Source organism: Loxodonta africana, chromosome 4 (assembly GCF_030014295.1).
Source record: "Loxodonta africana isolate mLoxAfr1 chromosome 4, mLoxAfr1.hap2, whole genome shotgun sequence".
In the NCBI taxonomy this organism is placed as follows: domain Eukaryota; kingdom Metazoa; phylum Chordata; class Mammalia; order Proboscidea; family Elephantidae; genus Loxodonta; species Loxodonta africana.
In genome coordinates, this window is record NC_087345.1 from 95,548,836 (window position 1) to 95,563,554 (window position 14,719).

The 14,719-nt window shown below is 42.7% G+C and overlaps 1 protein-coding gene and 1 long non-coding RNA gene across 2 annotated transcripts in view; one reads left to right on the forward strand and one right to left on the reverse strand.

The window, feature by feature from the left end:
• LOC135231213 (uncharacterized) overlaps positions 1 to 11,974 on the reverse strand; it is a 37,122-nt gene extending 25,148 nt beyond the window's left edge. The window contains exon 1 of the long non-coding RNA XR_010321864.1: positions 11,863 to 11,974. This is a non-coding gene — a long non-coding RNA (uncharacterized LOC135231213). The remainder of the gene's footprint in view (positions 1 to 11,862) is intronic.
• On the forward strand, positions 11,691 to 14,232 carry AMIGO2 (adhesion molecule with Ig like domain 2). The gene is made up of 2 exons (XM_003405734.4): positions 11,691 to 12,125; positions 12,515 to 14,232. The coding sequence occupies exon 2, from the start codon at positions 12,578 to 12,580 to the stop codon at positions 14,141 to 14,143; it is 1,566 nt and encodes a 521-aa protein (XP_003405782.2). The 5' UTR covers positions 11,691 to 12,125; positions 12,515 to 12,577; the 3' UTR covers positions 14,144 to 14,232.
• The last annotated feature ends 487 nt before the right edge of the window (positions 14,233 to 14,719 follow it).

The following is a 14,719-nucleotide window of genomic DNA, read 5'->3' on the forward strand; positions in this document are numbered from 1 at the left end:
GCAGCCAAGGAAACCCAATGAAGCAGTTCTATTCTGTACCATACAGGGTCTACATGAGTCAGAATTGATTCAGTGGCAACAGGTTTTATTAAAGTAATAATAATAGTAAGAATTATCAAACTAATGCTGTAACAATTTCTTGACTCATATCTCTAATCCTTTACATCTTGATTACAACCTGAGAAATTTTGGAAATCACAGGGCTAGAAGAAGCCCTGAGATTTCATCTACTCAAATCCCTGCCTCCAGGTAGGGGTCACTTACAAAGCCAGGCAGACTACCACATTACCACACACACCCAAGCACATTAGATTCAAAATTATTTCAAGTTTCAAGCCACTTTTTACTACCCACTGGAGTCATTATTGAATGGTCAAAAATACCAATAGATTATGCCATGTGGAAAAGGCCAGAGGAGTATCTATTTGTCCTATTTTAACCCCCTGAGAAGGCAATTCAACCATCTGTCTTGGCAACCCATCCCACACTGGGATGACTCTGTCAGAAATGTCTCTCTTCTTCTTAATCCAAACACTTCAAATTGAACCTCAAGCTAATTTCTTCCCATTCCATTTTCAAATAATTGGGAACATAGTTGTTTACCATCTGAGTTACAAGATTATGTAATGTATGTTTGTGGGAACAGTAAATGAAATAATGCATGGAAGACACAGAGGTCAGTGCTTGGCACGTAATACTGGCTTTATATATATATATATATATATATTTTACCATTGTATGTATTAGGACTCTTTTGGTTACAAGTGACATAAAACCAAATAAAACCCGTTGCCATGGAGCCGATTTCGACTCATAACGACCCTATACGTCAGAGTAGAACTGACCCCATAGAGTTTCCAAGGAGCACCTGGTGGATTTCAACTGCTGATCTTTTGGTTAGCAGCTGTAGCACTCAACCATTATGCCACCAGAGTTTCCAAGTGACATAAACACAACTCAAAATAATTTAAGCAAACAAACAAAAACAGCAACAATAAAGAAAACAAATGGGGAATAAGCAGAGAGGCAGAGCCAAGATGGCGGAATAGACAGACGCTTCTGGTGAGCCCTCTTTACAACAAAGACCCGAAAAAACAAGTGAAACTAGTATATTTGTGATACGCTGGGAGCCCAGAGCATCAAAGGCAAGCTTAGACAACGAACTGAGGGGCAGGGAGAGGAAAAAACCGTTCAGAAGTGGAGAGGAGTTATAGGACCTCAATCGCGGGGAGCCCTCAGGCACCATTCCTGGAGTAGCAGTGACGGTGGCGGTGGGCTAGTACTAAGCGTTCAGCCGCAGTATCCTCAGGGAGAAGCAGCCAGCAACACAGCCTACTCACACCTCCAGAACCTGAGGAGAACGGCGCTCTCGGCAAAAGCTAAGTACTTGCGTATATTTTACCACAACCCCCCATCCCCAAGCCGGCTTCAGCAGCTGAATCCCTGGGCCTGAGATAGGCCCTGGGGAGCTCCTAGAGCCATCCTCCTGGCCTTGGGGAAGGAAAAAATTTGCAACTGGGGGGAAAAGATAATCTGCTAGCTCCATTAACTGGAGAGCTCGGGACAGAAGTGGCTCCTGTCCAGGCATAAACTGTCCGTGGACCTTGAGCACCTTTCCCTTATGCATGGACCTGTGTGGGCCTATTCTGGGAGAATAGCCCTTGTTGGCAAACTCCAACCATTTCAGCAGTGTGGTGGAGATGTGGGTGTTCGATGTTTGACATTGCTTTGCCTATTAAACAAGGTCCTCACCTACCCACATCAGGGACCTAAGGACTGGTAGCTCCACTCAGGTCACCCAGCCACCTGCGACAGGGGTCCAAAGATAACTGATACCTCTCAGTCCTTAAAACCAAAAATATTGGGTACCCATGGTCCCTCTGTAGAACCCACCCACCAGCACACTCTAGGGAACAGAGACACGTTTTCCTCAGAGATACGTGGGCGTCATTTTTCAGCCCCCTGCCTTGTTCAGAGTGTGACTCCCTGCTGCAGTCAGATACCAATATATACGCCAATCACCCCTGCCCCTCTAAGACTGTAGGACAGAGCCTGTACCACACACTTGATATCAGCTACCTGGAAACCTGAGCTGAATTCATACAAGAAAACTGAATGGACTCCTAGACTGATATACCTGATAACAGCTCTAGCCACCTGGGGATAGGACACCAGAGCTCCAAAGATGAAAATAATCAAGCTAGCTCACTCAAGCAACCCACAGGGGTATACCAAAACAAAACAAAGCAAGCAGCTACAACACAGTACACAAGCATAAACTAATACAATAATTCATAGATGGCTTGGAGACAACAGTCAATATCAAGTCACATAAAGAAACAGAACATGATCACCTCAACAGGCTCTCAAAACAAAGAATCCAGGGATCTTCTAGATGAAAGTGCATTCTTGGAATTACCAGATGCAGAATACAAAAGTTTAATATACAGAACCCTTCAAGACATCAGGAAGGAAATGAGGCAACACGCAGAACAAGCCAAGGAACACACAGATAAAGCAACTGAAGAAATTAGAAAGATTATTCAGGAACATAATGAAAAGTTTAATAAGCTGGAAAAATCCATAGACAGACAGCAATCAGAAAATTAACAATAAAATTACAGAATTAGACAGCTCAATAGAAAGTCAGAGGAACAGAATTGAGCAAGTAGAAGCTAGAATTTCTGAACTCGAAGATAAATCACTTGCCACTAATATATTTGAAGAAAAATCAGGTAAGAGAATTAAAAAAAAATGGATAAACCTTAAGAATCATGTGGGACTCTATCAAGAGAAATAACCTAAGAGTGATGGCAGTGCCAGAATAGGGAGGGATAACAGAAAATACGAGAAAATTGTTGAAGATTTATCGGCAGAAAACTTCCCTGATATTGTGAAAGATGAGAAGATATCTATCCAAGATGCTCATAGAACTCCACATAAGGCAGATGTTAAAAGAAAGTCACAAAGACATATTGTAATCAAACGTGCCAAAACCAAAGATAAAGAGAGAAGTTTAAGAGCAGCAAGGGATAAACAAAAAGTCACCTACAAAGGAGAGCCAATAAGAATAAGCTCAGACTACTCAGCAGAAACCATGCAGGCAAGAAGGCAATGCGATGACATACTTAAAAAATTGAAGGAAAAAAATGCCTGCCAAGAATCATATATCCATCAAAACTGTCTCCTAAATATGAAGGTGAAATTAAGACATTTCCAGATAAATACAAGTTTAGGGAACTCGTAAAAACCAAACCAAAACTACAAGAAATACTAAAAGGAGTTCTTTGGTTAGAAAATCAATAATATCAGGTATCAACCCAAGACTAGAACACTGGGCAGAGCAGCCAGAAGTCAACCCAGACGGGGAAATCCAAAAAGACAAAGCAAGATAATAATAATAAAAAAAGCCCAAAACAGGGTAACAGCAATGTTATTATATAAAAGAAGACAACATTAAAATAATAAAGAGGGACTAAGAAATGTAATCATACACCTTCTATATGGGGAGGAAGATAAGGCGATACAAAGAAATAAAAGTTAGTTTTAAATTTTGAAAAATAGGGGTAAATAATAAGGTAACCACAAAGGAGACAAACTATCCTACTCATCAAAATAAAGTACAAAGGAAAAATACAGACTCAGCAGAAACAAAATCAACAACAACAAATATGAGGAAAGGACAATATATAAAGAAAATCTACTCAGCACATAAAATCACCTGGGAAAAAGAAACTGTCAACGCACACAAAAAGACATCAAAATGATAGCACTAAATTCATACCAATCCATAATGACCTTGAATGTAAATGGACTAAATGCACCAATAAAGAGACAGAGAGTGGCAGAATGGATTCAAAAACAAGATCCGTCTATATGCTGCCTACAAGAGACACACCTTGGACTTAGAGACACGAACACACTAAAACTCAAAGGATGGAAAAAATATATCAAGCAAACAACAATCAAAAAAGAGCAGGAGTGGCAATATTAATTTCTGACAAAACAGACTTTAAAGTTAAATCCATCAGAAAGGATAAGGAAGGACACTATATAATGATTAAAGGGACAATATACCAAGAAGATATAACCATATTAAATATTCATGCACCCAATCACAGGGCTGCAAGATACATAAAACAAACTCTAACAGCATTGAAAAGTGAGATAGACAGCTCCACAATAATAGTAGGAGACATCGACACACCACTTTAGGTGAAGGACAGGACATCCAGAAAGAAGCTCAATAAAGACACGGAAGATCTAGAGGCCACAATCAACGAACTTGACCTCGTAGACATATACAGAACACTCCACCCAACAGCAAGCAGCTATACTTTCTTTTCGAGTGCACATGGGACATTCTCTAGACTAGACCATATATTAGGTCATAAAGCAAGCCTTAGCAGAATCCAAAACTTTGAAATATTACAAAGCATTTTCTATGACCATAAGGCTATAAAAGTGGAAATCAATAACAGGAAAAGTAGGGAAAAGAAATCAAACACTTGGAAACTGAACAATACCCTGTTCAAAAAGGACTGGATTATAGAAGACATTAAGGATGGAATAAAGAAATTCAGAGAATCCAATGAGAATGAAAACACTTCCTAATAGAACCTTTGGGACACAGCAAAAGCGGTGCTCAGAGGCCAATTTATATCAATAAATGCACACATCCAAAAAGAAGACAGGCCCAAAATCAAAGAAGTATCCCTACAACTTGAAAAAATGGAAAGAGACCAAAAGAAGAAACCCACAGGCACCAGAAGAAAACAAATAATAAAAATTAGAGCTGAACTTAATGAAATAAAAAAACAGAAAAAAAATTGAAAGAATTAACAAGACCAAAAGCTGGTGTTTTGAAAAAATCAACGAAATTGATAAACCACTGGCCAAACTGACAAAAGAAAAACAGGACAGGAAGGAAATAACCTGAATAAGAAATGAGAGGGGCGTTATTACAACAGACACAACTGAAATTAAAAGAATCATATCAGGTTACTATGAAAAACTATATTCAAACAAATTTGAAAACCTAGAAGAAATGGTTGAATTCCTAGAAACACACTACCTACCTAAACTAACACAAACAAAAATAGAACAACTAAATAGACCCATAACGAAAGAAGAGATTGAAAAGGTAATCAAGAAAAAACTCCCAACAAAAAAAAGCCCTGGTCCGGATGGCTTCACTGCAGAGTTCTACCAAACTTTCAGAGAAGAGTTAACACCACTACTACTAAAGGTATTTCAGAGCACAGAAAAGGATAGAATACTACCAAACTCATTCTATGAAGCCACCATATCCCTGATACGAAAACCAGGTAAAGACACCACAAGAAAAGAAAATTATAGACCTATATCCCTCATGAATGCAGATGCAAAAATCCTCAACAAAATTCTAGCCAACAGAATTCAACAACATATCAAAAAAATAATTCACCATGACCAAGTGGGATTCATACCAGCTATGCAGGGATGGTTCAACATTAGAAAAGCAATTAATGTAATCCACCACAGAAATAAAACAAAAGACAAGAATCACATGATTTTATCAATTGATGCAGAAAAGGCATTTGACGAAGTTCAACACTCATTCATGATAAAAACTCTCAGCAAAATAGTAATAGAAAAAAAATTCCTCAACATAATGCAGGGCATTTATACAAAGCCAACAGCCAAGAACACCCTAAATGGAGAGGGCCTGAAAACATTCCCACTGAGATCGGGAACCAGACAAGGATGCCCTTTAGCACCACTCTTATTCAATATTGTGCTGGAAGTCCTAGCCAGAGCAATTAGGCTAGATAAAGAAAAAAAGGGCATCCAGATTGGCAAGGAAGAAGTAAAAGTATCTCTATTTACAGATGATATGATCTTATACACAGAAAACCCTGAGGAATCCTCCAGAAAACTACTGAAACTAATAGAAGAATTCAGCAGAGTATCGGGATACAAGATAAACATACAAAAATCAGTTGGATTCCTCTACACCAACAAAAAGAACATAGAAGAGGAAATCACCAAATCAATGCCATTTACAGTAGCCCCCAAGAAGATAAAATACTTAGGAATAAATTTTACCAGAGATGTAAAGGGCTTATACAAAGAAAACTACAGTACACATCTGCAAGTAACCAAAAGACTTGCATAAGTGGAAGAACATACCTTGCTCGTGGGTAGGAAGACTTAACATTGTAAAAATGTCTATTCTACTAAGAGCAATCTATAGATTTAATGCAATTCCAATCCAAATCCCAAGGACATTCTTTAATGAGACGGAGAAACAAATCACCAACTTCATATGGAAGCGAAAGAGGCCCCGGATAACTAAGGCATTACTGAAAAAGAAGAACAAAGTGGGAGGCCTTACTTTACCTGATTTTAGAACCTATTATACCGCCACAGTAGTCAAAACAGCCTGGTACTGGTACAAGAACAGACACATAGACCAATGGAACAGAATTGAGAATCCAGACATAAATCCATCCACATATGAGCAGTTGATATTTGACAAGGGCCCCAAAACAGTTAAAAAGGGGAAAAGACAGTCTTCTTAACAAATGGTGCTGGCATAACTGGATATCCATCTGCAAAAAAATGAAACAAGACCCATACCTCACTCCATGCACAAAAACTAACTCAAAATGGATCAAAAACCTAGACATAAAATTTTACACAATAAAGATCATGGAAGAAAAAATAGGGAGAACGTTAGGAGCCCTAATTCATGGCATAAACAGTATACAAAACATTATAAAGAATATAGAAGAAAAACTAGATAACTGGGAGCTCCTAAAAATCAAACACCTATGCTCATCCAAAGACTTCACCAAAAGAGTAAAAAGACTACCTACAGACTGGGAAAAAGTTTTTAGCTATGACATATCTGATCAGCACCTGATCTCTAAAATCTACATGATACTGCAAAAACTCAACTGCAAAAAGACAAGTAACCCAACTAAAAAATGGGCAAAAGATACGAATAGACACTTCACTAAAGAAGACATTCAGGTAGCTAATAGATATATGAGGAAATGTTCACGATCATTAGCCATTAGAGAAATGCAGATCAAAACTACAATGAGATTTCATCTCACTCCAACAAGGCCGGCATTAACCCAAAAAACACAAAATCATAAATGTTGGAGAGGCTGTGAAGAGATTGGAACACTTCTACACTGCTGGTGGGAATGTCAAATGGTACAACCACTTTGGAAATCAATTTGGTGCTTCCTTGAAAAGCTAGAAATAGAACTACCATAGGATCCAGCAATCCCACTCCTTGGAATATATCCTAGAGAAGTAAGAGCCTTTACACGAACAGATACATGCACACCCATGTTTATTGCAGCACTGTTTACAATAGCAAAAACATGGAAGCAACCAAGGTGCCCATCAACAGATGAATGGATAAATAAATTATGGTATATTCACACAATGGAATACTACACATCAATAAAGAACAGTGAGGCATCTGTGAAACATTTCATAACATGGAGGAACCTGGAAGGCATTATGCTGAGTGAAATTAGTCAGTTGCAAAAGGACAAATATTGTATAAGACCACTAGTATAAGCACTTGAGAAATAGTTTAAATAGAGAAGAAAACATTCTTTTGTGGTTACGAGAGGGGGGAGGGAGGCGGGGTGGGAGAGGGGCATTCACTAATTATATAGTAGATAAGAACTACTTTAGGTGAAGGGAAAGACAGCACACAATACAGGGGAGGTCAGCACAACTGGACTAAACCAAAAGCAAAGAAGTTCCTGAATAAACTGAATGCTTCGAAGGCCAGTGTAGCAGGGGCAGGGGTCTGGGGATCATGGTTTCAGGGGACATCTAAGTCAATTGGCATAATAAAATCCATTAAGAAAACATTCTGCATCCCACTTTGAAGACTGGTGTCTGGGGTCTTAAATGCTAGCAAGTAACCATCTAAGATGCATCAGTTGGTCTCAACCCAACTGGATCAAAGGAGAATGAAGAACACCAAGAATACAAGGTGATTACAAGCCCAAAAGACAGAAAGGGCCACATGAACCAGAGACTACATCATCCTGAGGCCAGAAGAACTAGACGGTGTCTGGCTACAACCGATGACTGCCCTGACAGGGAACACAACAGAGAACCCCTGAGGGAGCAGGTGAGCAGTGGGATGCAGACCCCAAATTCTCATAAGACCAGACTTAATGGTCTGAGACTAGAAGGACCCCGGTGGTCATGGCCCCCAGACCTTCTGTTGACCCAGGACAGGAACCATTCCAGAAGCCAACTCTTCAGGCATGGGTTGGACTGGACAATGGGTTGGAGAGTGTTGCTGGTGAGGAGTGAGCTACTTGTATCAGGTGGACACTTGAGACTATGTTGGCATCTCCTGCCTGGAGGGGAGATGAGAGGGTGGAGGGGGTTAGAAGCTGGCGAAATGGACACGAAAAGAGTCAGTGGAGGGAGAGAGCGGGCTGTCTCATTAGGGAGAGAGTAATTGGGAATGTGTAGCAAGGTGTGTATGGGTTTTTGTATGAGAGACTGACTGGATTTGTAAACTTTCACTTAAGGCACAATAAAAATTATGAAAAAAAAAAAGAAAACAAATGGGGAGTGGAGAATTGTACTGAAAAAGGAAGACAAGGGTACGGTGGCCTTCAGGCACTACTAGATCCAGGGTTCGAATATGTTTGCAGAGCTCTTCTTTCCCTCTCTAACCCTATATTCCAGACAAGCTTTCTGAAACGCAGAGAGCAGGATGTCAACCAGCAATCCCAGACTCAGATGGGGTAAGTCATATCTTACACACAAAGAATAGACTCTCCAGTAATCAGTGCATTCATCAAATACTTATTGAATGCCATCCAAATGTCAGGCAGCGTTCTAGAAGCTGGGAATAGAGTAGTGATCACGACAGATAAAATCTGTGCCCTTGTGGAATTTACCTTCTAGCAGACAGAGAGCATCTGTTAGAAAGTAGAGAAGATGAAGAGATGCTAAAAAGATGCTAGAAACATTGTGCCCCACAAAATAAGATCATATTTTATACCACTATTAAAGTCAACACTTAGCTTTCTGTCTCCAAGCTAAGTAAACACACCCCATACTCAGCAAACCCTCTCTACCGAATCCCCAAAATCAGGTCTTCAAATGGATAAGTACGCTTATCTGTGGATTTTGAATGCATTTAGTTTATATATGCTGTGTAAGCTTTCCATAATGTTTCTATGTCTACAGCTATAATAATATAACTTCCTGTTTCCATTTTTTAGTCACTTATTCTTTTTAGACTATTTTTGTATTATATGCAGGTCTTCCTTCTACCTTCATGTTTGTTTGTTTAATAGGATGAAAATTACTCAGGAAATAGTGTAAGCCCTGGTCATTTATTAGTCATTTAAAAAAGTATTCCTTTGAAAAATTTTAATTCCATTTCTCTGTGTTCACCATTCTAATCCTGTAAAAATGAAGGCCCTGGGATGACGTGTTTGAGAACCCCGGGAAGTGTGGTCTAACATTAGAAAATCTCAGCCTGTGTTCTCCCTTGGGAGCTCACAAGCAGGAAATGTTTCCAAGAAGCATTTCAGGCTATATTCTACACATGATACAATCCAACTTGTCATGAAACTGGAACAAATAAGAATCAAGTTGCTCCCACCTGAAAATATCTTGATTTACTAGAACTATTCCGGATTTATGCCATAAAGTTGTAGTTGGGTGCAGTGAAGTGGATTCCAACTCACACTGACCCAGAAGCAGATGCCAGGTCTTTCTCCTGTGGGGCTGCTCTTGGGTTCCAAACACCAACCTTTCAGTTAGCAGTTGAACTCTTAACCAGCCGTTGTGTCACCAAACCAAAACGCATTTCCGTGGGGTGGATTCCTACTCAGAGACCCTATAGGATAGAATAGAACTGCCCATAAGGTTTCCAAAACCATAATCTTCACGGAATTCTCCTGTGGAGCTCCGGGTGAGTTCAACCGCCCAACTTTCAGTTAGAAAGGTCAGCAGCCGAGCCCTTCACCGTTGTGCCACGAGACGCCTTATTGTACCACCCCAAAACTGAATCTGTTGCGGTGGAGTCAACACTTTAGGACCCTTTAGGACAGAGGAGAACTGCTCCATAGGGTTTCCAAGGAGTGGCTGGTGAATTCAAACTGCCAACCTTTTGGTTGGCAGCCAAGCTCTTAACCACTGCACCACCAGGGTTCCATAAATTGGGTGGCTAACAATTCGCACAATTCTACTTAAAGAAGGCACTGGCCCAAGAAGATCACAGGAACAATGTAGGGACCAACTTTCACTCAACTAAAGGTTGGGCATGTGTGCGTGGTTGTTGTCACAGCTCTTAAGCAATACAAGTTTTGCTCCCTGCCTCCAATTGCTCTCTCAATGTGGTCTGCTTTTCAGTCTCCCTATTCCTTTTGCTTTGGTTAGCATCTCCTGTCAGGGCAGTAATTTATTTCTTTTAATCTAGATATAAAGGCCAAATGGGTCATTTGGCTCAGTCAAATGTCATCGTTAAAAGTGATCTTAGAATTAAACGAAAATGAATTTTTAATTCAAAAGCTCATCAGCTTCGTTTCTGCACGGCCTTGTCCACTGGGGCTCGCCCCTTTCCATGCCTCCACACCAAAGCACGCCTGAGTCGGGCGCACGCTTGGCCTCTCCCAAGGGACTTCCGAAGAAGCCTCGGCGCAGACGTCCCATCTAGGATCTGTACCAATCCCGAGCGAGGCGCATTTGCAGAAAACGGTCTGGCTCTGGGATTTTGTATGTTTGTTCTTTAAGCTTAACACCTGTATCTTTGCATACCAGCCGGAAGGTCAGCTCCAAGCCTTCCTTCCTGCTCTCCTTCTCGAATTGGGCACCGACCTTGGTGCCGCCTCCTCAGTTAGGAAAGAGAGAGAACTTTCCCAGGGAGGTGCGGGGTGTCCCAGCTGCGCCTTTCCTGTAGCTTCTTTAAAGCAGATACCCGGGTCGCTCAAAAGTAAATGTCCCCGACTTCTCCCCCATCCCATCTCCTCTTCCAAATACGGGCGGAGACAAAAGGCTGCTTCTATCTTTATTTTGCAAATCTTTAAAACAAACTAAAACCTACAGACATAAGACATATTCTCATAGCCGATAAAGTCCCCTTGGCGGTTGCCCCAAAGCAAAGCTGTAAGAGGTCGGGGGACTGAGGGGTCTGGCTGGGAAAAGACACATGACCTGCACAGTTGCGACAAAGTGGGTCACCGGGGGCACGACCCCTCCCTCCAGAGCTGAGTGCTTCCGCCCCCTTGTAAGTCTCCCCCCACCCCGTCCAGGGCTGGACAAAAGGACGCAACTGGCAGGAGTGGATGCGTTCTGACCCCGGGAGAGGAGAACCGAGCTTCTCCCCAGCTCGAGCTCCGGCCTTGGGTGTGGACCCCAGACCCCGCCCGTACCCCCGCTGTCCGGGTGCCAAGAGGAGAGGGAGGAGGCGGCCGGGCAGCGGCGCTGGGGCCTCAGGATGGGATGGGGTGGCCTCTGGCCGCGGCGCGGATTGGCTGTGCCGCAGCCCCCTCCTCGCGCCGCGCGGCCCCGCCGCGCACCCAGTCGGTGCCCGCGAGCAGCCTCAGAACTGACTCCCGCAGGAGGGCGGGCGCGCAGGGGCGGGACTGACCTCACCGCCCGGCACTCGCCCCGGGGGCCAAGCTCAGGGCAGAGGCGCGCGGAGCTGAAACCCCGACGGCGGCGCGAGGCAAACCCCCAGTCCTGCAGCCTCCGGAGCGCGGAGAGGAGGGGCCGGTCCCGACCCACTCCCCGCGCCCCCGCCCCTCGAGCCCGGCTCTGGGAGCGGGGCGCCTCCCGCGCGGGCGCTCGCCGGCCGGAGTGGCGAGGTGGTACCTTCAGCCGTGCTCTGGAAAGAGCCCGGGAGAGCCAACCGGAGCCGGCGGAGAGGTTTCCTGAGCTCGGGGTTGCTGCCGCCGCCGCCGCTAACGCCGCGGCTGCTTGAAACTCCGCAAAGTTGAGAGCCAGCGAGAGGCTGCCGCCAGCTGGGTGCAAGAGGGAAAGGAACCCGGAGGATGCAAGAGTGACAGACACACAGACCTTTAGAATACACCACCGTCGGCGGCCTATCCCCGGAGCCCGTGAGGCTTCCCAGCTCAGTGAGTTGTTTTCTGGACGGGTGGCTTGCTCAGTATTTCCGTTTGTTTATAGGATAAAAAAATATATATATACGTTTGTGTATTTTTGTGTCTGTTGGAGGAGGGAGTTTAAAAACAACACTGAATGCAACTTAAAAAAAAAATTGAGGTTCTGATTGTGAAACAGTTGTATTGATAGAATGTGGCTGTAAATATCTGTAAGCAGGAGTAACCCAGGAAAAATTATTTTTAACATAAAAAAAGCAAAATATTGCTCCCCAGTGTGAGATAAAACCTCCATTTCACAAGTTATTAGCAGGTAGGCTAAGCAAGTTATGACTCTTAAGGGTTAACTAGTGTTAGTTAACTTCTGCTCTTTTCCCCCCTCTTAAATATTGATTGTTTACCAGGCTCACTGGTGGGAGGCTGAGCTGGTGGAAAGAGCGTCCGGAGGAGACTCAGAGGTAACCATAATGTCTTTACGTTTACACACACTGCCCACCCAGCTTGGAGTTGTCAGACCGAGCGGCAGGGAACTGCTGTGTTTGTTGGTTATCACGGCGACTGTGAGCGGTGGCGCCTCGGGGATGTGCCCCACCGCTTGCATCTGTGCCACAGACATTGTGAGCTGCACCAACAAAAACCTGTCCAAGGTGCCCGGAAACCTTTTCAGACTGATTAAGAGACTGGACCTGAGTTATAACAGAATTGGGCTTCTGGATTCTGAGTGGATTCCAGTATCTTTTGTAAAATTGAATACCCTAATTATTCGTCATAACAACATCACCAGCATTTCCACAGGCAGTTTTTCCACCACTCCAAATTTGAAGTGTCTTGATTTATCATCCAATAAGCTGAAGACCTTGAAAAGTGCAGTGTTCCAAGAGTTGAAGGTTCTGGAAGTGCTCCTGCTTTACAACAACCACATTTCGTATCTTGATCCTTCTGCGTTCGGAGGGCTCTCCCATTTGCAAAAACTCTACTTAAGTAGAAACTTTCTCACGCAGTTTCCCATGGATTTGTATGTTGGAAGATTCAAACTGGCAGAACTGATGTTTTTAGATGTTTCTTATAACCGGATCCCTTCTATGCCAATGCACCATATGAATTTAGTGCCAGGAAAACAGCTGAGAGGCATCTACCTTCATGGAAACCCATTTATCTGTGACTGTTCCCTCTACTCATTGCTGATCTTTTGGTATCGTAGGCACTTTAGCTCAGTGATGGATTTTAAGAATGATTATACCTGCCGTCTGGGGCCTGACTCTAGGCCATCTCATCAGGTGCTTCTGCTGCAAGACAGCTTTATGAATTGCTCTGACAGCATCATCAATGGTTCCTTTCGTGCCCTTGGCTTTATTCATGAGGCTCAGGTCGGGGAAAGGTTGATTGTCCACTGTGACAGCAAGACTGGTAGTGCAAATACTGATTTCGTTTGGGTAGGTCCAGATAACAGACTGCTGGAGCCCGATAAAGAGATGGAAAACTTTCATGTGTTTCACAATGGAAGTCTAGTTATAGAAAGTCCTCGATTTGAGGACACTGGAGTCTATTCTTGTATTGCAGTGAATAGGCAACGACTGTTAAATGAAACTGTGGATATCACCATCAACGTGAACAATTTCACTGTAAACAGATCCCATGCTCATGAGGCATTTAACACGGCTTTCACCACTCTAGCTGCCTGTGTGGCCAGTATCGTTTTGGTACTTTTGTACCTGTATCTGACACCGTGTCCCTGCAAGTGTAAAACCAAGAGACAGAAAAATATGCTAAACCAAAGCAATGTCCATTCATCTACTCTAAACCCTGATCCTGCTAGTGATGCCCCAGCTGACGAACGGAAGGCAGGTGCCGGGAAAAGAGTGGTGTTTTTGGAACCCCTGAAGGATACGGCATCAGGGCAGAATGGGAAAGTCCGGCTCTTTCCCAGCGAGACAATGATAGCTGAGGGCATCTTAAAGTCCACAAGAGTGAAATCCGACTCAGATTCTGTCAACTCTGTGTTTTCAGACACACCCTTTGTGGCATCCACTTAGTTTTGTGCCTGTATTTGTGTGCTGTGGTAATTCACTCTCTCCATATTTAACTTTGTGTGTAGTCTGGAAAATAAACAACAGGACAGAAATTGTGTTTGGTTTTTTTAAAGATACAACCAAATGGTCTCTTTTTAAGTGGTTGACAGGAAATGTGGTAAGGCATTTTGGTTCCTCAGTGTGCCAGAGAAAGTAGGATTGTTTTTCAGAGCTTATGTTCAAAATAGCCTTTAGGACCACTAATAATTTCCCAGCTGGCCCAGACATGATATGGCTAACATGGTTCCGTTCAGGGGAAAAGGAAAAAACAAAACAAAAACCTTCATTGATTAATGTTCTCAGAAAATAGACTTTGTTAACTTATCAGGAGCAAAGTGAGTTATTTTAAAGAAAAGCATTAATGTTCTTTTTTTTTTTTTAAGAGGTCTAGAAGAAAGAATAAAACAGCAATTATTTGTAAAGCACAAAGTAAAGTTAGTCTTGAGGATTATTCAGCTAGTTTCATCATTTCAGACCAGAGTGAAGAAGCTACACTGATAAAACTTACTGGGTAATGCCACATCCTTCATGGTGTTAGAT